This window comes from Gavialis gangeticus, unplaced genomic scaffold, assembly GCF_001723915.1.
Source record: "Gavialis gangeticus isolate Ggan-Ray unplaced genomic scaffold, GavGan_comp1, whole genome shotgun sequence".
Taxonomy (NCBI): Eukaryota; Metazoa; Chordata; order Crocodylia; family Gavialidae; genus Gavialis; species Gavialis gangeticus.
In genome coordinates, this window is record NW_017729024.1 from 89,854,959 (window position 1) to 89,882,558 (window position 27,600).

General features: G+C 41.0%; 1 protein-coding gene across 1 annotated transcript in view; it reads right to left on the reverse strand.

The window, feature by feature from the left end:
* Positions 1-13,751: 13,751 nt before the first annotated feature.
* The window catches only part of LOC109297545, a 186,991-nt gene continuing 173,142 nt past the window's right edge, over positions 13,752-27,600 (reverse strand). Inside the window, exon 4 of the mRNA XM_019517362.1 lies at positions 13,752-14,403. Coding sequence (XP_019372907.1) covers positions 14,398-14,403 — 6 coding nt within the window. The 3' untranslated portion in view covers positions 13,752-14,397. The remainder of the gene's footprint in view (positions 14,404-27,600) is intronic.

The following is a 27,600-nucleotide window of genomic DNA, read 5'->3' on the forward strand; positions in this document are numbered from 1 at the left end:
AAACCAACTTATCATGTGTTTGAATCCACCTGGTATGACTTGTAGGTAGGCACATGGAGCTCCAGCACTACTATAACGAGAGCATGGAATGATATCTCTCCTAGTGTCCACAACAAGCTCATTGCAGAATATATCTTCTCTATTGCTCGCCTGTTAGACTGAATGCTGAATAGTTTCACAGGAGCCCAGTGAAGAGGCCAGCCATCCTCATTCTCAGGCAGTAGAAAGGCAGCAAAATTAGTAGAGAGATGACATGGGCCCCATTTCTGTAATGCAGGCAGTGCAGGAGGACCTGCAGGGCTGGTCCAACCATTAGGCGAACTAGGCGGTTACCCAGGGTGCAAAAATTTGGGGGGGGGGGGCAAAATTATATGCAGAACAAAAAAACAGGAACATCATTCTAAATAACAGCCCTGGTCAGCTACGGCTCTACCTTGGTCTAAGACCTGTGGTTCGGTAAGGAGACAAAGACCTTTAATGAAAAGTTTGAAACAATCAATAAAAAAAAATGTTTTCATTGTTTTATTGTTCATTTTGAATATCAAATAAGTACATGTAAAAGTTAATTCTAGACTTCTTATTTTCCTCTATGTTGGAAGTGGTGGGGGTGCCGAGGTACACAGTTTGCCTAGGGCGCCAATTACCCTTGGACCAGCCCTGAGGACCTGGACCTGTACCATCTGGCTTTGCCCCAGTTTGGCCTATATTATGCTCTCCCTCTCTATTTACTTGCATCCAGGAACTACTCCGAAATATTGAGTCTACCTTCTAGCATCTGAAAAACAGGGCAAAGGGATTCTCTTGAGGCACAGGATTTACCAAAGACTTTGATTTATTTTTTCTGGTTTATTGAAAATTATAGGCCCCGATTCAGCAAGCATATGCAACACATAACAAAGCATGTGCATACATTTTAAGCCTCCTCAATCAATTGAACAACTCATGAGTTTAAAATTCAAGATGTGCTTAATTATCTTGCTGAGTAAATGCCAGAAATAAGCAATTGGCAATTGCCACCCATGTCTTGCCACATATTTTACAAAGCCCTGTGTGAAGTATAAAATTAAGGGCTTCAACCAGCTCCCAGCTGTGACTAGTTTATCCCTCATTCTCCATATACTTGCAACAATGCCTTTTCACAGTCACCAAACAAGCATGAAAACTGCCGATTTGTGTAGGAGCTGGATGGCAGATAACCAAAGTGCAAAAAGGAGAAATGACTTTTGTGGTGTCAGTTCCACAGTCTGAGACTGCACTGCAGATAGGAGCAGGAGGGCCAGAGAGGACGAGAAAGGAGGAGGCTGCTGGGTAAAGCAGGGTAAATAGTGAATAATGAATAATTTATCAGATGAATTTCACCTCTTTTTGTTCACATTTACTGTTACTGTGTACCAGCAGCTTGTGATTTTTTTCTCCTGTTTGTTGCAGAAACATAATATCCACAATAATTCCTGCCAACAATGTTTTTCATATTCAGTGTGTTATGACTATTTAATGTGAAAGAGAGGCTGTGCTGATTGCTTGTGACTGAATACATGTGGTATGCTTTTGTATCCTGATTAGATGGGTGCGATTCCTTAAGGTCATAATCCTGCCTGCTCCCACTGCGGCCAATCACAAGACCCTCATTAATTAAATTAAACAGTGTAGAATCATGTTCAGCCTCAGGTGTGATTATTTGAATTAATGAATTTTAAAATCAAAAGAGAGCCCCATGGATATCCATATTAATTTACACAGTGTAAACATGACATTTCATTTCTGGACAATCATCTCTATATATAAATGATCGTCCAAATCGTTCATACACACTCGTGTGTGTGTGTGTGTGAGATCAGCAATAAAATGTATATTGTTTTTACTGCTACCAGTATAATGTTATACTGCTCTCATTTATATCTATGCATGTGAAAAATAATTTCATTGTAGTCAAAGGGGGGCATTCACTGATGAAGCTGACACAAAACTGGAAAATCATCAGCTGATGAAATGTAAAATCTTCTGTCTGAACTGCATAAGCAATAACTGGAGCAAAAAAGAATAAAATAATCATGAAATGCAATTCCAGGAAGCCTAAAATGATGTTGTTTGAGAGGAATTACAAATGAGGACAAAACCATATATCCGTGGAGATTTAACCAAAGATAGTACCGTGATGATTGCCTTTGTGATGAATGAGGGCTGTAGTACTGCAGGGCTGTTATAAGCAAAGCCAAATATAGAATAAGTATCCTGTAACAGAGAATAACCTCATGTGACAAATGTGAACAGGGCATATGAAGAATAATGTCAGATCTAGCACAGAACTCTTCTTAGGAGAGTTCAGAGGAAAAGCCAGCTTGCAAGTGAGTGCTCAGTAGGGAAGCTAAAGTGTCTCTGGGGAAATCTCATGAGTTGCAAGTCTTGTTTCCACAACAGTTCTGGGGCACCACATACCTTCCTACATACAAACACCTTGACTTTTAGAAGGCTTTCCACATGGTTTCTGTTTGCAAACCCTGGGGCACTTTGGAACCACTAGTTTCTAAGGTGCAAGGACTATTGAAAGAGTCCCTGTTGACGTCAGCTCATCCAAGTGAAAAGGAATTGGTCTATTTGCTACTGATGTGCATAGGCCCAAGTGGAGAGAAACATTCTGTGAGCTGGGCATGGATAACACAAAGGGGCAGAACTGAAGAGCAGGATAAGCAGGAGTGAAAATCAGGCTTATACAATAGATAGGCTATAAATTTTTTTTCAGGCAAAATAATCTTATTTGTTCAGACGGAATATGTGATTTATAATTAATCAAGATAAGGATCTCGCATCTTAGCACGTACTTGTTAAGAAAGTGGTGTGAAGATGATAATACACTAGGGAAATATAGAATTAGAGCCAAAACCATGAATTTCACTTTCTTCTCTGTTAATGACTTGCCTGTTCATAGTTCACAATTTCTTTGAAATTTGAATAATGGAACTATAGAAATGTTGAGCTGGCCATGATCTTAAGAGATTATTTAATTCATCCTCTTGCTCTAAGGCAAGATCTGTTATTCCTAGACCTTTTTTGACAGATGTTTGTCTCACTGATTCATAAAATGCCAGTGAGAAGAATTCCATAACCACCACAGAGAATCTTGTCCAATACTTAACTCTCCTTATAGTTAGCTCACTTTTCTGAACACCTAATGTGAATCTCCCTTGGAACAAATTAAGCTAATTAATTCTTATCCTCCACCCTGGGGCACGTTTATTTTAACAAACACTTACTGTTGTCTTCCATTCTTCTCCTTTCATGAATAAACAAACCACATTTTTCAACATTTCTTTATTTGTAATCTTTCTAAACCACTTTTTCTTGTTCTTTTCCTATACATTCTCCAATTTCTTTACATCTTCCTTGAAGTGTGGCATCCAAAACTTGGACATCTGAGGCTTCACCAGCACCAAGGTCAGAATCATTATCTTCTGTGCTTAACATACAATACTCCTGTGAATATATTCCCAAATGGTCTTTACTGTTTTTGCAATAGCACCACTTCTGAGACTTGTATTTAGTGTTTGGTTTACTGTAACTAACAGATCCTTTCCTTTAGTACAACTGCCTAAGTAATTACTCTTCAATTTATATTTGTGCATTTGATTTCTCTTTTATAAGTGAAGTATTTTAAATTATTTATTGAATACATTTAATTGAATGTAATCTCACTGATTTCAGGCCATTACTCCAGTTCATCAGAGTTATTTTGAATTCTAATCCTGCATTTCAGCATTTTACAACCGCTCCCAGCTTGATATCATTTGCATTTTTAAACCGTGCTCTCTATTCTAACATTTTAAGAAATTAATTGATGATATTAAATAGAAAGGAATTACAACCACCAAGGAGGATATAGACATAATATAAAAATGTTATCATTCTGTCTACATCCACAAAACCCAATTAGAGTATAATAGTAGTATGGACATAGAAACACACTAGCTTTAAAGTAGCAACTTCAGAAAACAATGGGAATGGGAATATGGGCACATGGACAACTGGGTAAAATAGGCTCCAAATTAAAAATATCCAAAGGGGGAAGAGTTGGAAAGCAGTGCAAATTAGAGTGGTAGGGAAAATGAATGACAGCAAAGTGACAAGGCTGTAGAAAGGTTAGGGTAATTTTTTTGGTCCATTTAGAGGTGTCATGTCATAGAACAGGATGCTAATAGTCTCTGACAACACCTGGAATATTGCATACATTTCTGGGTACCTCCTTATTAGAAAGATACAAGGGAGTTTAGAGAAGAATGTCAAAACTAATTTGGCTGCTGGAGGAACTGATTTATGAGGAAAGATTTAGAAAGCTAAGTACAGTTTGGCTGAAAGACACAGCCATGCTGTGTGTGTGTGGAGGGGAAGCAGGGGGAAGGCACAGAGGGGGAAATCCAGGCTCTGTCTAAGAAAATGGAAATTTTGATATTGATTTTAGTAGAGCTAGATTTTACTGGAAACATCTATAGCTATTTGAAAGGGGGATTACTTTGGGTAATAACAAGAATTTTTACTGGGACTACGAGGGTGCTATTAAGCCAGTAGCTGATTAACAACAAACCATTCCTGAGAGTGGGATCAATCAAGCTATGAAATAGCTTCCCACAAATAGTGTTAGAGGTCCCATCAGGTATGATACTTAAAACTAGTCTAGACAAAACACTAAAACCTAAAACCATTTTGTATGACTGGATGGCCTCCTTTCAATGATTCATTATTACAAATCATAATTTCAAGTGTATTCATAGTCTTCAGCATTATGTTTCAATAATTAGCATCACATGTCAGCTCCCTATTTTACTAGGCTACCTGGTGGTGGCTGTAAGAAAACTATTAACATGGTCAGGAAATATAGACTGTAAACATTGGACTACAGTATCTGTTGTCAGCTAAGGACCTTCAGATGGCAGTATAATCCTTCTCTATCAGAAATCTTAGAAGTAATGGAGTTGCTGGTAGTAGTATGGCAAAATCGTGTTGTGCAGTAAATGTGATTCTGTTTAGGGCTAGTACTCTTTCCAGCATTCCTTGACACTTTTACTTTAGGGGTCTCACTTAGCTGTTTATACATCTGTTCTATAAGATCTAAACTCCCTAAAATCATAGAATCATAGGAAATTAGGACTGGAAGGGACCTCAGGATGTAATTTAGTCCAACCTACTGCCCAAGGCACAACCATCCCCAACTATATCATTCCAGCCAAGGCTTTGGCCAGCCTGGTTTTAAAAACCTCCAAGGATGGAGATTCCACAACCTCTCTGGGTAACCTGTTCCATTACCCTCTTAGTGAGAAAGTTTTTCCTAATGTCTAACTTAAACTTCCCTTGCTACCAGCTGAGTCCATTACTCCTTGTTCTGTCATCTGCCACTACTGAGAACAGCCTAGCTCCATCCTCTTTGTAACCACCCGTTAGGTAGAAATGCATATTCATATCCTTGGAGTATCAGTACAATCCTTCATCCTTTAAGACAGGCATTTTTATACTCTCTAGTCTAATTGATTTAATTTTGTTTGGTTAAGAAGTTTGAGTTCTGACATGCTTCACATGGATCCAGTGATCCTGTGACATCTTTCAAAAATAGTTTGCTCCGGTGTCTGTAGCCCAAATTTCTCCTCCCTTGACCATGCGTACTCTGCTTTGGAGAAGTACTCCATTTAACACTTGTCTTTCAATCCCAGAGCAGTTGTGTTTTAATAGTAAAACAGTAACCTGTTTCTATAATCCTAATTATAGAATGGGTAGGCCTTGTTCATGAGGATGACCGTGCGATTGCAGATCTGTGAACCAAGGGCTAGTCAGACGAATATGGGTTCAGAATTAGGGTGCAGTGGGCATGTCTACACATGCTATTAATCTGAAGTAATAAACTCTGGTGTATACCGAGCAGTCCGGGACTGCTCTGACCCAGCTCAGTGTGCTGTAGAGGGGCTGTCAGGGGCACGAGGGTGCTCCAGTACAGGGCTAACTGGCAGGCAGCCCAGACACTGGAGTACACTTGTGTCCCAGCCAGCATGGTCACCATCTACATGTGAAGAGTAAAGTTCAGAGCTGCAGGATAATACTTGTAAATACAAGTACTATCCTGTGGCAGAGTAAATTAGTTTACTCTGGCCTAATAGCATCATACCTGTAGATGCTGAAGGTTTACCGCAGAGCTAATTAGTCAGTTCCACAGTAAATGTCTCATGTATATGTGCCTAGTGTTTACAAATGTTTTGGGATTATTTATATAAAAGGTGTGTAGAATAATATTGTAAAATAATATATTAGTATTAGTATTTGTACTTACCAGTTTAGATATAGCATCTCATTATTAGAAGAATCCTGCTTTATATTCAGCTTCATAGTTGCTACTGCTTATGAAAGGCATAGAGGAACATTTGAACAGAAGGTAGGACTAGATGATTTCCAACCCTACTCTTCTATGATTCTATTTGATCTCTTGCACTAAATTGCTTGGTGTGCGATAAAACACATAGATTAAGATAATTTCTCTGTTATATCATAGAGTCTCAAAGCTGCGATTGATACAAGGTAACAATGTAAACCAGTGATTCTGCTGGGATTTGGCCCCAAGAATCCTTCCCTCTAAACCCGCAAAACAGAGCACTCATGTCAGAAATCTCAAGGAGGTGGTGTATGAGTAAAAGGATATTGTCATCTTGAAACAGATATCAAACCAAACAATGTATATTTAACTGACTCCACCCCATCATTGCAATAAATGACTACACGGCTGTCTGCTCTCTCATATTCAAATTCCTTTTCTCCTCTACCCAACCAAATATAGAGTCTGGTTTTGGCAAAGATATAAAGTTCCTCTGCTCAGTAATACCTATTATCAAAACTAAGGGAAATCCAACCTACTCTGTCTGGGACATGGCACTCTAGACTTTCCCCCATTTCCACAACATATTAGTAGAAGCATGATCTTACTTCAAAACTAAGTCAACAGGAAGTGGATCAGCATGAGGAAACATGGTCTTCATCCAGAGCCTATCAAAAGCAGTGATATCAGTTGGTATCAGTGGGCTTTAACTAGACCTCGCACAGCTAGAAACAATGAAGCAGACCAATATCTGTAATCTGTTTCTTTGTTTTATTCATAATTTCATGTTCAAAGGTCTGAATGGTTAGACTTTAAATTGTTGAATTCTTATTATGCAGCTCGATCTTTCTTATGCAATAAAGCTGGTATTTTTTTCAGATATTTTGTGGTGATACTGCATTTCATTCCTTTTTGGACAGCAGTTTTTTTTTTCATTCCATTTCTTCTCCCTTGATTTTTTTGGAGGGGGAGAGGAAGGGGGATTGGCAACATTACTTACATTCCTCCTAAGTATTGAAGAAAGGAAGTAGTGACACCTCTTTGTATAAGAATTAGATCAAATAAGATATGAACCCTGATGAAAGCTGTCCAGCTGTTCAACAAACAAGAAGATCATACATATCCAAAGCAAAGGCATTTTTGCTGTCTGATACAATGTCAAACCTGACATTTCTTTTCTCAGAGGAGGAGCTTAGGGATATGAAGAATCATGTAATTTTGTCATCCTATCTAAGGATGACGTACCATTTGGAGTAAAATAGGAAATGACCTGAACCTTCCCCTCAATCCTCAACTGAACCAGAATCAAGTGCTATTTTAGAGAGTTGGAATAGTTTGGTTATATGGCATGTCTGCCTTCAGCTCCTTATTTAACACAACTCTGATCTTCTCGGAAGTGGAAACTGAATTGCTAAGGTTTTATCAGATGTTCTTATGGCATTTTGGGGGCTTTCATTCCATTTAGTCTTCAGTGATGTGTATGAATTTCCTCTCAGATCACATTTCAAATTAAAAGGATTCAATAACCTTTAGGGAGAGGGGTTGTTGTTATCAGCAGCATTGTGTCAGGACCAAAACGCCAGTGCCCCACTGTAGTAGGCACTATATGTATATGTATGTATACTGTATGTATGTGTGCGCATACACACACACACACACACACACACACACACACACACACACACACACACAGAGACAGGCAGAGGGAGTTGGGAAAGTCCATAATTTTTTTTCATATATACAGGTTTCCCTCGATTTATGAGGTACATGTGTTCCCACAAAATGGTGCATAAATCAAATTTGCATAAAGCAAACCCACTTTACAATGTAACAGATAGGGATAGGTTCCCATTGTGGTGAGGGAGAGAGAGAGGGAGGGAGTGAGGCTGGGACTAGGGAAGGGGTGGGGGGAAGGGTGCTACTCCTGGAGCTGCACAAGGCAGCAAAGCAGAGGGGATAGAGCGGCACTCACCCCAGCCTTGGTTGCAGTGGCTCTGGGAGCAACCGCCGCAAGTGCTGGCAGCCACTGGGCTGCACTGTGCTCTGCCTATCCCCTCGTACTTGGGTTCCGCCTGTCCCCACTCACCTCTATTCTGGGCTGTGTTGTGCCCTGGTGCAGGCAGTTGTTGTCGGCTGCTTCCAGGTCCACTCCAGCATGGGTTGGGGTGAGCATGGACAAGCAGAACCCTGGGTGGCACAGGGTGCAGCATTCACCCCAGCCCATGCTGGAGTGGCCCCAGGAGCCACCAACACCAGCTGCCTGCACCAGGGCATGGCACAGCCCAGGAGCAGAGGTGAGTGGGGACAGGTGGAGCCCAGGTGTGGGGGGGCAGGTGGAGCAAGGTGTAGCCGAGCGGCTGCAGGCTGCTGGTGCCAGCTGCTCCCTGGACCGCTGCAGCTGGGGCTGCAGTGAGTGGGGCCACGGCGCTTTCCCCTTGCCCCACAGACTTACCTATTTGGGCAGGGGTGGCATCTATACTGATCACATAAGAGTGAATTTACCTTGCATATAATGAATTATGGGTCTAAATATGCTCATTGCATAAGAGTGAATTTGCATATAAAGAACCTGCATAAATTGAGGGAAACCTGTATAGAATTTTATATGTATGACAGGATGAGTAGAGGCATGGCAACACTAAGAATCACTACATCCGAATTCATAACCTGTGCTAGATCATTGCTACTGGAATTGAGTGAACGGAACAGTTTTGGACAAAGAGGAATAGCTATGAGCATACTGCCTCTTTGTACCTGGAGGCTCCCGAGCTACTACTGCCTGTAGAGCTGCTTGGTCTATAAGGCACAAATACATTAGAAACAAGCTTCAGTATAATTAAAAATACACACTAGCTGCAGATCTGCAGAACACACATTTGATTCAGTTGTTGGGGTTTTTTTTTGCAGAGGGCACACACTGATCATGTTTATTGCCATCTCTTATTGTTGGGATGGTCTCACTGTCCTGTGGGAATCTACTCAGAAAGTCAGCACATACCATCACACTCCTTTCATGTGGAATGGGTCCCTGAAGTTACTGGAGCAGGAAATGAAGTGGATGCTGCTACTTAAACCCCTGAATGCTCCAGCAGGGTGGATTACTAGCTGTAGTACTGACACCTAAGTCAAAACTGAGTACAGCCAACTGGCAGATGTATCCTAACTGGGGGCAGTCACTCAGCTGGGGAGATTTTAAATCTCTAAATTTAAGTCATAATTTCTTGTTTCACCAGCATCAGGAAGTACTGGAAATCTTGCCAGAAAGCCTGTTCTTTCTAGCCTAGCTCTTGCAGAGCCAAGAGGATCAGATAAGGATTGAAGTAAGCATTTGAAATTCTGTGCTTTATTTCTGACCTTTGAACTGTCCCTTTCTAATTTTGCCAGGGCTGCTAATGGGAGCTGCAGATGTTAATCAAAGAAGATTTGATTTGGAGAGCCGAAACTGTGCTTTGGTGCAATGCAAAGCATCTGTTCTTGGTTCACTTCAGATATGCAACTCCCAGTTACATGAACAGGAATTTTGTATGTGAATTGAGTGGGACCAGATCTCTTACAAGTGCTGAGTGAACCAAATTATAACCTCAGTTACACTAGTCTAAAGTGAGGGAGTTCTTTAACTGGATTTATGCAAGTCTAGCAGGGAACGGGATATAATCCATTTACTATAGTTTAATAATGTAAAATAATGTTATTATTTGTATTTCTTTATCTCAACCTGTTTGAGCCACCTTTTACTGTTTTTCTTTCCTACTAAACGATCTGATGTTGCGAAGTAGTTGCTCTCTAAATCCACCACGCAGTGGTGCTGTTGCCATATTCTGGATTTACCAAAGCCAGATACAGATGTTCCTCTGGCCTGTTTAACTTAACTAAACTATTGTCCAGGTGGCATTGTAATGAAGGACAGAGCTTAGGCCAACTCTTTTAACACAAGTTTATTTTCCATATGCTCAGTATGTCTGAACAATAAGGGCTCTGTTCTGGTTGTGTGTGTTGGTGTGTTACTGTTTGGTTTTCTGTGTATTGAGATGAGTTTGTCAGCTCTACTGGTTGCTTTGTTTTTGCTTTTTATAAATCTGTTTTAAGGTTCCTAAGCTGGTGCATAGATTCCCTGGAGACTGATATCCAGAGCTGATTACCCCCAGAGCAAGAAAAGCATAGGTGACAGCTAGTCAAGGTTTTCCATGTTGTCTGCTATTACAGAATCTCAGGACGAATGCTTCCGGGGTTCATTTTCTGTGGCCTCTCCTGTGATATTACCACAAAGAATAACCAATCAAAATGAGGGTGTTTAGTGGTATGGATCAGTCTGAAAGAAATCAAGAGTGCATCCCAAGCATCTCTGTCATAATTATCTCCTGTAAATATATTTTCTCAAATTTGTCCAGTTTTCAACATCTACATTGGCTTTAAAGGTCCCAGATTTCATTTATGCCAAGACCACTACATGTGCAATTGGCTGTATAAAGGGGCTTAAAATAGGCATGTGTTACACTCATAACCAAATCATGGACCCTTGGCTCATCCAAGGAAGTGTACAGCAGCCTTTCTACATAATTTGAATGAAGTGTCCACCCTTTTAAATGCCCTAAAGATTTGCCATTTCCCTTGAGCAACTAATCCGTAGACTAATTCATCTCACCATCAGGTAATGTCTTCTAATATCCTATGTTTTCTCTTTCTTAATTTTATAGTATTTTCCTACTTACTTATCTTTGTAGTATTCTAAATAAATCCTTTTCCACCTTGTAGTAGGGCTGGAGTGATACAGCTCTGATGGCCAAGGAAATATATGAGAAGCAAATATTTCTTTTTTAGTAATACTTTTTATTGAGTTGCATAATAAAATATACACAAGCCATTGCTTTTTCTGCTATTTAGCTTGAGTTGTGTCTGCTTCTTTCCCAGACTTGAAGAAAAGCACTTTGTGCTTGAAAGCTTGTCTACCATCTCTCCCAGCAGTTGAAGACACAAGTGGATACAACTGATCCAAGTAAAAGATAAACAACCCTTGCCTCTCTTCTCCTTTGGTCTTTATAGCTGTGCTATATTTGTAGACTGTTATCCAAACTTTGGCTTGAGCATTGTTTCATTGGCTATAGCTTGCAAAAGTCAAACTCTTTTAGACTTCCATAATAATTCAGTCCTTGCGGGCCTACACTGCTCTTCTTTTGAATGATCCACTCCAGATCTCTAAGTGCCATGTTAAAAAAGGGAGAAATGATCTTTACAAAAAGAGGAGCATCTTGATTTTTTCTAAAAGAAAACCACTAAATCTCAGTCTCAAAAGTATAAAGAAGGCTAGATCAATGACATGAAAGGGTATGACCACTCTTATGGGAATCATTCTTCCCTAGTATCTGCCCATTGCTTGCCTTGGGCTTACAATGGTTAATTTTTTATGAAATATAATCTGAAGAGAATGCGCAATGTAGAAGGGTATTTCATTTGATAATATTGACTGTACTTCTGTGGCGAACCTTGGAGACTTAAGATGTACATAGATTATGGATTTCTAATTCAAATTTCCTTATTACCTCCGCTGTTTCTAAAATATGGAATAAGATACCTAGTAAGATACCTTACATAGCTAGTAAGAAGGGAAATTGATTGTGCCAATTAAATAAATCAAGAATGCACACTATTTGCCTAGCTTTTCAGAGATTATGAGAAACATATTGGGTTATACCTGTATGAGAGCTAGTTATGGGTTAAAACTATCCAAAGCACACTTGAGCATCTGACGATGAAAAGGGAGAGAGCTGCCAGTGGAATTTCTTGTCACTGTGTAAGAAAGATTATATGATGTCTGTCTCTGTAGTTGGCACATCTATCATTTAACTCTCCAAATACTGTTGGCTTGTCATTTATGTTGTTTTTTAAATTTACTCTTTTGGGCAAATCATGACTATTTTATAAATATTTGGAAGAACAGGTTCATTAAGTCAGACATTTCAGAAGTTCTACCAGTTATAAAACATAACATATATCAGTTATAAGACCAGACATTTCACAGCTGTTCTTTTGAATGGTTGTTTTTATTTCAGTTACATTTCATAGTAGGTAGACCTGGTTGAGTTGCCTGTAGTTAACAGTTGCCTGACACTTTTTATTATATATACTTTTTTTCAGTTGCCTGTAAATTTTCCAAATTTAACTCTTTGGACTGAAAATTTCCAGGCTGTCTGCCTCAGGCTGATATATATATAAGTTTAAGCTATAATAGTTCTTCCATTTGTGACAATGAATTTAAAGGAAAACACATTTTTTTACTCTTGTTAAAAGTTTTCTTGAGAAGGTCTTGTGCCTGTACACTTTGCAGCAAAGGTATAATTTAGATGTGGGGAGTATTGCCCTTATGTCAGTGAGGTGCCTTTTGCCGATGTAAAAATTAGTCCACACTTGGTCAAAATAGTAGTCTTTGAAGCCACTGTATCTTGAATTTATTGGATTTTTACTGGATAACTTGGATAGAGAGCAGTGCACTAGGGAATTTTCTGTCCCACTGGAAGCAAGAAATATATAGTGCATAACCTATAGCTTGGAGAGTACTATGGTGGGAAGTCAGAGAGATACAGGTTCAAACCTCCAGAGGTATAACAGCACAGATATGCACCTGGGGCAGTCACATGGTGCCTGGAGAAGCACTGGCTCCTACTGTGATGATTGCATGCAGCTTCAGCAACAGCTGCTTTTGTGCCCCCTACAAAGGCAGTGCCTTGGAGCTGCTGCCCTAGTTGCCCCCCACTCAGTCACGCTACCTTATGCAAACCTCCTCTGGCTGAGGGAGGCCTAACATCCAGATTTGGCATTTCCTGGGCAAGCGCCCCAACCATGCATCTACTGGGGCTTAAATGCAGTCTGGGGTTCCTTCTGCTCCTCCTCTTGAGTTTTTCAAGACTTATACTCTAGTATGTGGCTACATAGCCATATAATAGACAATAGACTTGCAAACTGCAGGTGCCACTTTCATGGCTGGAAAACTGCCATTTGGCCACATAAAGGGGAATAAAATTTAGCCCATCATGTATAACACCCTGGTGCTGCAGCAAGTTATTTTTTTAGCTGAAATACTCTGGTGTGAGCCTTTATAATGATCCAGGATGGGGACACTTTATGAGGACACTTCTATTTTCTCTTAATTTTTGAATTAGGAAAATACATCCCAAGACAACGGTGAAAGAAAGCTAAAGTGGGAAAATTAAGGACTTGAATGTTAGGGAATACAAAAATGAATGTATCCATAAATCGCATCACCTCTACATATTTTCCAAGGTCTGCAGCAAATTAGCTGGGGTCCAACAAAGTGCATCCTCATTCACTATAGAACCCTGATGTGTTCCTGAACAAGGCATGGATTCTGTTGAAACAGGACATGATCAAGTAACTAAAAACTGTATGATTATGGAAAAGCACAAAAAGAAATTCTTACGTCTGAGCACTTGTCTTTGAAATCCTAAAATGTTCTTTAATCTACTTTTTCAGTGTAAGAGATCATAAATATTGTGTAAAGAAAAAAGCACAGTATAGAAAGAGATCAACCAGGTCTCAGAGCTTCTTGCTCAGGGATTAAAATATAATGGTTGCCTCTAATTTTTCTTTACTTTCCTGTAAGTCTTTCATTCAGTTATGGTTTACACAAGGCATTAACGGCGCACTGCTAAGGTTTTGCTGAAAGGTAATTACTTAATTATATGTTTATAAGATTACAAATGAAAAAAGTATGTGGATGTTATCAGCCTAGTCACAGTAAGGTGCTTGGAATTCAATAAGACCCAGAGACGTGGGGCTAGCTTTTCTGCAGGTGCAACTCAGCTAAAACTTCTGACTAAGAGTGTTTCCAATTTTCCTGCACTTGCTTGCTGTTAAAAATGGAATTTGACATTGCTATGTCTGTGACCTACATAGATGTCAGTGCTCTTTCTCTCTCCAGAATGTTTCTTTTTCGTCTTTTTTAGCTTTTGCTGAGACATCCATAGCTGTGGCATAGGAGCCTGGTGACTGCATTCCTTTTGGAAGTAGAGTTGCAGAGAAGTCCTTCAAGATAGACCTTACTGGAAAGGACAGAGACAGATCAGTCAGCTACCACAAACTATTATGCCTTCCTGGATTTCTGCGTGTTAAATACCAACACATTTGCTTTGTATCTTCAGTGACATGATATCAGGGAGATAAACCCCCCACATTTTCATTTTAGCTGTGTTCAACTTAGACAAGGTAACAAAAACATGACTCATTACAAGATCATAGGATCGTAGAAAAACAGGGCTGGAAGGGACCTTGTAATGACATCTAGTCCAGCCTACTGCTCAAGACAGGATCATCCCTGACTAAAAATCATCCCAGCCAAATTTCCAGGGATGGTGATTCCACAACTTCTCTAAGTAGCTTGTTCCAATGCTTAGTCACCCTCATTGTCAGAAAGTTCTTTCTAATCTCCCACCTACATTTCCTCTGCTGCAGTTTGAGTCCATTGCTCCTAGTCCTGTCTTCTACAGTCACAAAGAATAGTTTATCTACATCTTCTCTGTAATCACCCTTCAGGTGCGCTTTTTCTGGCCTGGGGATTTGACTGTTATCAACCTTGGGGCTGGGGACTTGCAGAGATTGAACCAATTTTCAAGTGAATAGCTATTCACATTTGATTCAGGAAATGCAGGCACATACCTGTAATGGCTCAGGCTAGAAGCTGGAGAAGGGTGGGGCCCTAGAGCATGCCCTTTCTTCCCTTCCATAGTGCTGAGCTGAAGGGGTGGGGGGCATGGGCAGGCCCCAGCAGGACACTATGATTAAGAAGAAGTTTAAACCCCCACCCTGGCCTACACAGTCCCCAGCTGGGGTGTTCCTGAAGAGGGAGGGGGAAGCAGACCTTGCCTAGCTTTTCTCCCACTTGCCACTCAAGAGGTGGGGAGTGTTGCCAGACTTTGACCCTTACTAGCACTCTAGGCAAAGGGAGGGTGGGGGGAGGGAGGACTGCTTGTGTAGAGTGCATGAATCTGTTCATGATGCTGAGCTTTCCAATCTCCCTCTCCCTGCTTCTTTATACTGTGTGCAGCAAACTGACGGTACTCACAGGTTCCACGCATTGCAAACCAGGTCATTTCTCACACCTCTCTCTGTCCCCTCTTGAACATTGACAGATTGTGGCCTTTGAAGCAAACCAACAGCAAGCAGGGAGCTTGTCAGAACACAAAGCTGATCAGGCCATCCAGAAAACAAAAGCCTCTCTTATTAGCTTCAGCTCTTTTTAAACAGCTTTTTCCAAGGCATTTGTAAGGAAGAACGGAGAGACATTACCAGCTGACCTGTTGATTAGTTCCAAAAAGTCCTAAGTGGACACTGTTCTGTCTGCCTTTGTTCCAGTGAAAGTGGAGACACACATACAGACACCTCTCAGCATTAGCTAGCATGGGGGTGGGTGGCGTTGCCAGATGCCATGCCGCTGGGGTCCCTGCTGTGGGAGAAGAGGGAAGGTGGGGTAGGGGGGAGCCAGGCAGATGCTGCTGTGCCTGGAGTCTCTATCACCTTCTCAGCCAGCTGGAGTTTCTGCCAGGGAGTAGAGGGACGGGGCTAGCTCTGCTCTCTGGAGCAGACAGCCCAACCCAGCCCAGCCCAGGGCTGAAAAGCATGCTGGGATGCTGGGGGACTCTGATTTAACTTGAACCAGGAAGGGTTCTGAGACAGAAGTTCAATTAACTGGTTTGACCCAAATCAGTTAGCTCTCATACTACATTCAACCAGGTTTATCGTAAATCAGGTTTGGCCATTTTGAAACTGCTTTATGTACACTGAACTTAAGTTCTGTTACAGTTTTAAACCAGTTTCTGATCACTTAAACCAGTTTATGTGTAACTTCTGTCCCTAGCCCTGATGCTGCAGAGCTGTAAAAATAGCAACTCCCCAGGCCACTCTGAACCCTGGGTGTGGGAGAGGTCACTGCAGTGAAAGACAACTGGTATTGCTCTTACCAGCTGTTTTCCAGAATTTCTTTTTGGGGCAGGTTAATCAAGTTTGAATTCCACCAGGAGCTCTGTAGGGACCTGTCAGGGCAGGATTAAGGATATGGAGATTTAGTGGACTTTGACCACAAACTCCTTCAGGGCAATGCCCTTTACTTTTGCCATAGAATGAAATGCCTTGAGGAGCTGAAAGCCTAAACAAACAAATGCCACTCTGACCAAAATGTACAGGGTGACTGACAGTGGATTCATCTCAAACCAATTCAGGATTGCTCTTCAGAGGATTACGTGAAGAAACCCTTCTTTGTGGAAGGTGATAGACTGTAAAGCAAGTACAGAGTTCTTGGGAAAGTTGTGTCTTGGCACCGGCATTGAGAGGGATTTTGAGGCTGGAGGCATAGGACTAAAGTAAGAGGAAGAGGAGTACTCAAAAGGCAATTAGAAGTGGTGGGGTAAGGAGGGGAGTGAGGAGTTGAGATGCAGTTAGGAGCAGGGTTGTGCAGAGCTATTTGCATTTTAAATTAGTATGCTCTTATGTTTGCTGGACTCACCCCTTCTTCTTAATAGTTGCCCAGATTTGTGTGTGGGCTCTTTCAGCATTTGTCAGTCACCCTACTTCATTAATGACCCTTAAGGGGCTAACATTAACACCTGTTTGTGCTTATTTCCTTTCAGTCCTCGTTCTCCCAGATGGTACAATTACAATATAGCCAGTGTGTTGTGTGTTTGTCAGTAATACATTCTCTGCCAGTTAAATGTCATTCACATTTCTTAGATTTGGCTACCACTGCATAGTCCTGAGGAATATATGGTGTTAATCAAAAGCAGCAATTGCAATCAAATCCAAAATCCTCAAGGTTACCAGTAAACAAGTAAAACCACTAAAAAACATGAGTATTTGCCCTTTACCTCATAGTTTATTTTGTTGTGCCTAGTGGGTAGAAATATGGGAGAAACAGCAACTCAAACAAGGCCTAACCAGTAGCTTGAGAATGACCCTGATAGATCCAATACAATAGGAGGGAACGTCTTTGTGTGATTTTACCAGGGAACATTTAATAATCTTGTTCTTAGGACACAAGGCCACAATTAATGAAATTGTATTTCAGTTAATAGTTATTAACTGAAATACAGTATTTCAGTTAATAGTTATTAACTGAAATACAGTCAGTTTCAGGCAGATGTACTGAGAAAGACTTAAGACTATTATAGTATTTATTATTATTGTAGGCTATTCTCATTTCCACTGTCTATTCCGAATGTACAAGTAGGCTAAATACCCCAAATGTCTGGTTTTATTCAGCCTTTTTCAAGTTAATTTATTTTGTCCTTATTGGAGCCACTTCGAGAAATAACCCTGAAACTCAGGACCTCTCTAAATTCACAGTCATTTGGCTAGAGAGAAAGGTGTGGGCTGTCGGTCGGATCCTAATCCTGGTATAAAAGAAAGGTTGATTTCTAATCCAAACACTGAATAATTCCCTCTGTGGCCTTTCGGCAAGGTGTTGAAAAAGTTATTTAGTTAGTGTTTGTAGAGCACTCTGAAAATGAGGCCATTAATGGCTGAAGTGTTGTATGTGTGTGTTTGTTTGCCATGTGTAACTTAAATCCTCTTTCGGTGTAGGGAATGTATCTTTTTCTAGGTTTGCAAAGCGCTGTGTATGTTTATGGCCCTATGTATATGTTTTCTGTCAACAACAGTAAAATGAAAAGACAAATATTTCTAATATGTCAGTGAGCAGAAGAGTTACCAATGTTCATATTTGGAAATTTCTAGTATAACAAAAGGTCTAAAAGATGAGCTAAAAGCATAGCTCTGGTAACTCATTTGGCAGCTGCCCTTCACAATTATTATGTAAGTTGCTACAGTCTGGATAGTAAAGGTCAAAAAAGCATAACCATGCCAACAGCAGACATGCAATCACATTCCTTGAGTACAGATGATATTAGTCAGAGGCTGAATCCCAAACAGCAGTGGACTGATGACAGAAATGAAATTGGGTGAAACATTTATCTCTTTATCTCAGGCAGGCAGAAATCCAAAGCTGATAACTTTCTAGACTAAACCAAAGCCCAAGCAAAAAGACAGTGTTCTGGAGTCATGAACATACTGATGCTTATGGAGGCTTTTGTTATGTGCGTAAAAATGTCACTACCTTCAGGATGGGAGCTGGCTTTAGATGAATCACACAGCCTGCTTATTCTGAGTCCTTAATATTCTCGGTTAAGGGCTCACATCCTCTCATAGCGCTGCATAAACTGTCTGAGCATCAAAAGCAGAGGAAGACCAGGGTTGGTAAGGAATAGGGACAAGGAAGGATCTGAGGTAACTTGCAGAAAGAGAAGAGAAAGGGCAGGAGCTAGATGAGGGGAAAATGTCATAGATTGGTGGTCACTGGGTGCATCTCCATGAGATGCTGGTGGCGCAGCAGCCAAATATAATACTGCACAGTATTGCATCTCGGCATGGACAGTGCTAATACGCTACTGTGCCTTATAATAGGCTACTGCACATTAGCATCACTTAAAAGACATGAGTTGGCGCTACTGCGCAGTAACTCTGGTTACTGTTCATTTATTTAGTACTTGCTTATACAAATACTAAATAAACAAGCAGTAACCACTGTACAGCATCTTGGGTAGATGTGCCTACTGTGTGGGGCAGGGAGAGGATTGCTGGGCGGGGGGTAGGGGGGTTGTGTCCTTCTGTGCCTGCTTAAATCATAGAAGCACAGGGTTAGAAGGAACCTTGAGGGTCATCTATTTTCCATGCTGTCATGGTGGAGAGGATCTTTCAAACAAGTTACCTGATTCCAGGTGTTTGGCTGGTCCAGTGTACATGCACAGTGCCTCAATATCATTCCCCATAAGCAGAGGGGAAGTGGAATCAAGGACTGCCCCTTGAGCAAGGATCATGACATGGCAACTCATGTCTATATTCCATTTGCCAGATGGAGGCTATGATTAAGCTTTGGTGGTTGGGGAATTTGGCTGGCCTGCATGACAACATGAATGCACTGAAGTAAAGGACCTATGCCTCAGCCTTGTCAGTGTGGTCTCAGAACCCATCTGGGGTCTTATGGAATTTATAAACCACAAACACCCTCTTTCGTCATCCTGCCTGCTAAGACCTATGAATACACTTGCAATAGCTTGTTGTCTACTAGAAACCATCTACTAACACAGGTGTTAGGCTGTTTAAAGTGTATGCACATATTTTAAGTTCTTTGGAGTGTGTGGATTTAGGTTTGTACCTGTGAAGTGTGGGTGCATGTATGCATGCGACCATGTAGTTCTGTGTGCATGTGCTTGGTGGAGGTCCTCTAGGACAGTGGTCTCCAAAATGGGTTGCGTGCACCCCAGGGGGTGCGCAAGATGATCCATTGGGGTGCGGGAAGAAAATATTAGAACTTCTATTTAGATGTATATTTATATAAATATACATATATTGGGGGTGCATGCTCAAAATTTTTTTACTGATAGGGGTGCGTGAATATAAATATACATATATTGGGGGTGCGCTCTCAAACATTTTTTACTGATAGGGGTGCGCGATCAAAAAAGTGGAGACCACTGCTCTAGGACAAGCACATCTTAAATAAGAGATGGTCAAGTCAGCTTTGTTTATGTCACCTCCCCCCCGCATCAGTCCATGGAGGTAGGTGCAGCTGTTACAGCCCCCAGCTACAGCATTATGGCTTTATAACTCACATGCTTAGCTCAGGAAGTCCCTTACTCAATTTTCACTGTGTCAGTCAAAAAACTCTCATTACATTCATACCTGCTACAAAGGGACATAATAGGCAAAGGTAATTTTTAATTATTAGGCATGTGAACTACTTTGGCTTGGTATTTAAACCATGGACATGTCTTATCCCAAGGGAACACAAATACATGTCTTTGCTTTCTTCTGCCAGACTTATTGTTATTTTGTCTCTCCTTCATATTTTGCTACCTTTTTCTCTTTCTACCTGTGAGACAAACAATGCTGCATCCTCGTGATGAGAGGCCCAGATCTTGAGCACAAAAATCCCCAAAGGATGTGGATGAGATTTTTGAAAATCAGGCTATTTTTTCTGGAAGATTAAATGTTACAATAGCAACTAAAGCATTTCTGAAATACCACCAGTCTTAGATGTTATGGTAGAGTTGAAGTGTTGTTGTAGCCATGGTGGTCCATAAAATGTGGAAGACGTGCACTTTGTATCAGTAATCTCGTCTTACATCTCTCCCAACTATATAGTTGGTTCAAAAAAGATGTAATAAAAAACCCCATGTTTTACAAATCGTAGAAACACAAAATAGGTTCAATTTTGTAATTCTCTAGCAATGACTGCCTACCAAATATCATTTCTAGTTTGATTTTCTTTTTCTTTTTTGAAACTGGCAGACCTAAAAACTTACCTGAGAGCTGGAAAAAATATTATGCTTTAGCTACTTTTAACACAATTGCCAGCCATCATAATTCTGTTATTGAGTAAAGACAAAGCAAAATGGGACCCCTTAATGTGACAGGAGTATAAATGTGTATGCTGGTATTACATCCTCTGATATAATACAGTTACCCATAGAATTCATGACAAAAGACATACTTTTATTACCCTGCTGTTAGTATTTTTAGCATAAGCATGTGCCACCGCCATCTAGTGGAAGAATACTTAACACTGCGGCCTGCCTTGGGATTAAGCTGTGCTAAGAGAAAAGTTGCCAACTTCTTTTGTAAAGCATAGGAGGAAGAGAAGACTAGCTATGACTTTAGCACAAAGATTTTACATTTGCAAGCTTGGAACTATACTTTGCCATATGTCAAGCCCCATTTACGCAAATCTAAATTCTTTTGCTTTTAATTGCTACTGCCTCTCTGTTTGCTTTCCCACTCTGTGCAGCACACACATTGTGCATCATCAACAAATTGGACTGCTTTGAATACGCTGTTATTTCTAGCTTTAATGATGACTTTGTAGTTTGATGGATATGGCTAATATGTTCAGCATGATTCCATGCCACAGATCCTCATCAAAACAGATTTTCTTTGAAAAACAATGTGAAGAGCTTCCTTGGCTTGGCTCTGTTACCAAATTGCTAGTCGCAAATATATCAAGACAAATTAAGCATGAATCTGGAGCTGAAGGAGAAGAAATTCCCAATACATTCTAATGTCTGGAGAAGCTTTGGATCCACATGATCTGGGCTGAGGATGAACAAAGTATGCCCTGCTATTTTCTACAGAAGAAACTTATTGTCCCTCAGGCTCAGACTGTAGCGAGCATGTGCCTGACTTTATGGGCTTGCCTAGGAGAAGATTTCATGATCTGCTGTGATCATTGTAGCACCCTTAATTGCACTACTCCAGGAGCAGCCCCAAAGGCAGGTGGTGACTATGGGCACGTATACCTTATCAAGGGGCTGTGCCAGGGAGGTATGCAGTCTAGTCACAAACTCTCTACCCTGGGTCCACTTACTATTGTGTGCCCAGCACCACACTAAGGCTGGCAATATAACATCTATTCTGGGTTATAGCACACTTGAACAGGAATTTATGTTTTATTGTAGCACTCCCTAGTATGATTCTTAGATGGTGTGTATATGTCTAATGTCTCAATCTGACCTTTATTCTCTCTACTTCTGCTAGAAGGACTCTATGCCAGATCTAACATACTTTTCTCAAGGGATTAACTATGGCTAGTTGCTATATCTGGAGAGTGGGATCAATTTTCCACCCACTCCTCCACCTGATCCCTTTTCCTTCTGAGGATGTTTAACTGAATTTTTAGAATTTTCCTGGGATTACAGTTTACAGCAAGTTTGCAGTAGATTTTGCTTGTGTCAGTGAGTTTGTTAAAACAAAGCTGCCGGATTCCTTGCAAGAATCTATTCCAGTACATATATACAAAAATAAAATATAAAACATATAAAAATAAAGTGTATGCCTGAGACATATGCCTGAGACAGAAGGAAATGCCTGTGTAGCGGAGTCTTTGTTGGGTGTGCATGACATGCTGATAACAAACGTAATTAAGGCTCATAAAAACCTCCAGAGGAAACCTGAGAATAAATGATGGAGGCAATAAACTTTAGCTTAATATTAGGGGTCTGTTTTTCCCAAATGGTGATTGACAGTCTTTTAGGTGGAGATGACTAGGGTCATTGTACCTTTTCTTCCCTGCAGTCTTCAAGATGGCAAACTACTGTCACTCACCTTCTTGTTAATGGGAATGAGAAATACTGGGCGTTCTCTGTCTCCATATGTGTCTACTTTCTCCAGCATTATAACAGTTATGGATGGGGTTGACCACTGAGGCTGTTTTTGTGGCATTCACTTGATCTTCTCGCACCTCTTCATAGCCTCTCACAGCATAGAAAATACAGAGCAATACACTGATATAACAAAACTGTACTTCCGAGTCCAACCCCCACAATCTTCCTATATGTATGCATGCACGCGCGCACACACACACACACACACACACACACACCTCTTCTGTCAGATGTATATGTGTATAATAGTAGGTTGATTTGCTAGGAACAGAAAAATAATTTGTCAAAAATTAGGTTTATTAAGTAAAATTAGAATCACTACCCGAACTCTGGAGAAACTAATGTTTCTCTTAACACACCAGTCACCAGCTTCTAAATGCCAACATCCCATCAAGTTTTCAAAAAAGAGAGAGAAACAGATCTGTTTTACAGAGGCACCTCCTCTGTTGCAAAACAAAGTAAAAGAATGAGCCTTTTTTGAATAAATGTGTGCTCCAGGGAAAAATAATCAGTTAAAAGAAGCACTGTTTGTGTGTGTGTGTGAAACAATGTAATAAAGTTTTCTAGTCTATTTTGCTTTGGAGAACCACTGGAGGGCAAACATCTCCCTTGTGGTTTTAATTGTTCCTATGGGTGATGTTTCTGTTATTCTGTAAATATATGTTTTGCACTTGATGTTGGATTCCAGTGCTTTCACCCTTCTTTGAACACTGATCTTGGTGATATGGACAACTCTTCAGCACTACAGTATTGGATTTAATAAGTGGTATTTGCTCTTGCCCTGCCAATTCCTACTCTATTCCCTATTGAGGACCTAAAATACATAGCTACTTGTGGTTTATGAGCGGTGTTTCTACATCAGTGTATGACATTCCTAGAAATAACTTTGTACAGGTTGAATGGGAAGCCTCATTCTATTACAGGGGCAGATTCTCAGGGGCCGGTGTAAATTGGTATAACCCCATGTCAAGCAATGACAGTTTACACAGGCTTGGGGGACTTTTTTGGGCTTTGATGGATCTGGGAGAATTTTGTTTCTGCCTTTGGTTTTCTCTGTCTCCTTTTTAGAGTCCCTGTTCCTCATTCTGCCAGTTTTAACGTTTCTGTTCTATTCCCATATGTGTTGCTTCTTGCTTTTTTGCAGGGTTTTTATAACTTTTAAATAATTAGTCAATCCTTGTTCATTTTGCAGGCAATCCATACTATTCTAAATATTATTTTGGATTAATATTTGATTTACACACACACCAGTTTCAAACCCGCTTATTTTCCTTTTAAGTACGGACATCTATAAAGAGCATACTTCCTGGACTTCTTAGCCATCAGTGGACTTACCTACAACCCTTTACTTGACCCATGGGAGTGATCAATGATCATCCTCGACTGTGAGGCCACTGCCACTGACGACTTGCTCCATATGCTCATAATTTCTTTCAGGTCAGCCTTCATGACCGCCTACATTTTAGTTTGACATTTAATAATACAGGTTGCAGGTTGTGCCAGAAACATTTACATTTACATTAACATTATGATCACATGGTCTATGTGTATTTATCACCTCTCTTTTATTAATGACTAGAGACATTAGTGTTACAATGTTCCAGAGGGCAAGGGTGTGATCCAATCATTTTTTCTGAGCACCAGTTTGTTTCTCCTTTTTATCAAAATCAGAATGCTAGATATAGGCATTACTGGAAAAGGCCTCTGTTTTACAGCAGGTCTGGTTCACTGGTCAACGTGGTTCCTTCTGGCCATATTATCTACAAATGGCAGCATTTTGCACTGCCTTTAAATGAGAATAAACAGCTTCAGAGTCTGAAATGGGGAACTGAAGCCTCAGTGAGGCTTGTGGGCAGCATTCCCTCTAAGCTGCATGGCATGCATGGCCACACAGGTGTGCTCATGCCGTGCTGCCAGGCATCCCTGCACAGGTGTGCTGGCGCAGCCATGCATGCCACACAGCTTAGAGGGAATGCTGTTTGTGGGAGGTGTTTGGACCTGATCTGACCAACTCTCAGGATATAACAGACTTGGATGAATATTAGGCCTGTGTGAAATGTCAAGTAATCGCTTTGGATTTGGATTCAGCTGATTTGGAGGGACAGTGATTCGATTCAGAGATTCGAATCATCAACCCGATTCAATTCAGCCAAATCAGATCTGAAGATTCGGAGCCACTTTGGAGATTTGGCCATAGAGTAAACAGGCAGCAGTCCTCACCACGATGGACACAGCTGTCTCCAGCTGGTAAGTCTGTTGTGGTAGGCAGAGGGGGGAGGGAAGGGGGATGGGGGAGGGATGTAGAGAAGGGGAATGGGGGAAGGAAGGATTGGGATTGGGGGTGGGGCTGGGACGTCCCCCTGCCCCGGCTGGGCAAGCAGTAGCAGTGATTGCATCCCATACCCACCTCCCACCCCAGCTGGGCAAGTGGCGGTGGCAGCCGGGGCAGGGGGGCATGGGATGCAGGCACTGCCACTGCTTGCCCAGCTGGGGCAGGAGGGTGCAGGATGTGGGTGCAGCAGCACTGGGAGTGGGGGCTATGCCCTGCTGCTACTAGCCCCCTTCTGGCCCAAGTGAGCCACACCTGCATTGCAGCCCTGCCCTGGCTGGGCAAGCAGCAGCAGGACATAGCCCCCCGCTCCCAGTGCTGCTGTGCCCGCATCCCATGCCCACCCCCCTCCCCAAGTACTGTGCCCCCCCACACCGGTTGGGCAACTTGTCTCAGCCCCAGCCCCAGCCCTTTCCTCCCCCATGCACCTTTCCTCTCCCCTTGGCCCACCACAACAGACTTACTAGCTGGAGGCAGCTGTGTCCAGCGTGGTGAGGACTGCTGCCTGTTTAGTTTATATCTGAATCTCCAAAGCGGCACTGAATCCTTCTGATTCGATTCAGACCTTTGTATTGGTTTCCTGATCCAATTCGGATTCAGAGTTTCGGCCACCAAATCAGGCCAAATCGACTCTGAATAGAATCGGCTACCGAAGCTTCACACAGCCTTAATGAATATGATTTCTTTCTTAGTGCATTACCTACTCACTTATAAAGACATATTTCAAAATATTATGAAGAAGTAGATCTTTGAGATGTGCAGAAGAATAGCCATTGCCTTCAATAGAAGCAAAGTTTAGCTCATACTGACCATGTTTTAAAAGCCTCCCTTTAAAATTGTTTCTGTGAAGGCTTATATAGTTGGACTATGGCAGTTAATAAATATGCTGCCAAACTATGTAACTGTAACTGTAACTCTAACCTGTAAGTATGTCCCCAAATTCTCTGTGTTCAACCTTCCAGAAACAAAACCAAGTAAGTGCACTACCTGGTGCACCCGGTGGATGTGTGGCTTCCAATTCCTTTGTACTCGCCTCACATCAACTAGGACTAAAGTGAGGCCTTCCTGCCAAATTCAAATTCAAATGGAATCCTTCCCAAGCTCTCAATGGGAAACTCACAACTAAGAGCAGCACTAGTCCATTATAATCTGAATAATCTCTCTTTTCTGAGATCTGCAATCATTAATGAAATATAACTTTTCTGCTTCTACTGTACCTGAAATGCAGGTTGTGCAGTTACTGTCTAGAAGGCTGGAATTAGCAGCACTGATTATCATGATTTGTTGACATACTCTTCTTGTCTCTTCACATATTATTTTCTTTCCTTATCTTGGATGTGCTTGGCATACATTAGGTATTTGACCTCTCTACTGGTTTGTCATGTTCTCCTTAGCTGATAACTGCAGCCCTAAATTTTAACATTTTTATTACTGTATGTAGGTGTTCCAGTTCACCTTTTCTTAGGCAGTCCTATTATTTCCTGCACAGATTTACATTCTCACCTGAAAAGTTCACCAGAAAAGGTTACAAGAATTAGATTCTTCTTGTGAAGAACATAGCCCTAATTCCATATTCTCAGTTCCTCTGCACATATAATTCCCATTTACATCTAAGACAACTATTCATAGGAACATATACACTTGAAAGACTATCTGAAGTTCCCACCTGTCTTGCTGCAAAATAGGATTGTTCCCTGCAGTGTATTTTTTAGTGACTTCTCCACATCGAGTAAAAGTCTCAAGATCTTCTGTCATTTTACTTCAATCTAAAATTGAACCTAATACCTTTCACTTGTGGATTTTTTACTCCAGTCAGTATGCATTTTCCCTTCATTAGTTTCATCTCTTTACACCCTTGAAGTTTTCCACACAAACAATTCCTTGGCATTCTTAGTGCTTAGACTCTTCAAAATATTTATAGATTGTTGTCCTAGCCATCTCTTAGCCAAGCGATTCCTATTTAGTACTTTAATCTTTCCCTTTACGTCAGCCCTTTTATCCTTGATCTTTTGTTTTGGTCATTTATGGTCTCCCACAAATTAGTAAGTAATTTCATGGCATGTTTCCATATGATCGAGAAAAGATGAGTCAGCTCCTAATCTGGTATGCAATTGGTCTGATTAAATATATAGAACTGCATCAGGTTACAGCAGTTGCAGACATGTACCACATTTAATATTCCCCCAAATTGAGCACCAGATCCTGCATGCATCAGGTCCCCCAGCTTCTGTTGAGTTCAGTGGGACTCCTATATGTGTGAAGAGATAAGGAGCAGACTATTGAGATGGACAGTTTATAGACTGGAAGTTAATTAGGCTTGTGGGGACCATTGCAATAATCTGGTCTGACTTCCTGCCTCTACTATCAAATTAAATGCTCAGAAGACATGTAGATACTTAAAGACTGTGATCAAGTCACCCTGTAACCATCTTAAACGAACTGAGCTCCTTGAACTTTTCAGTCTCACTTGTATTTTCCAAACCCTTAATCTTTCTCATAGGATATTTTAGTGACTTCTTTCCATTTTTTCAACATCCTTCTTGCATAGGACACTAGACCTGTACAGTGTTCAAGCAGTGGTCATACTAGTGCCAAATACAAAGGGAAGGTAACTTCCCTATTCCTGCTTCCTGTTCACCTCTTTTTAAATCCAAGAGAAGCATTTGTCCCTTATTGCCACACTGATAACACCTTTTTATTGTTCATCC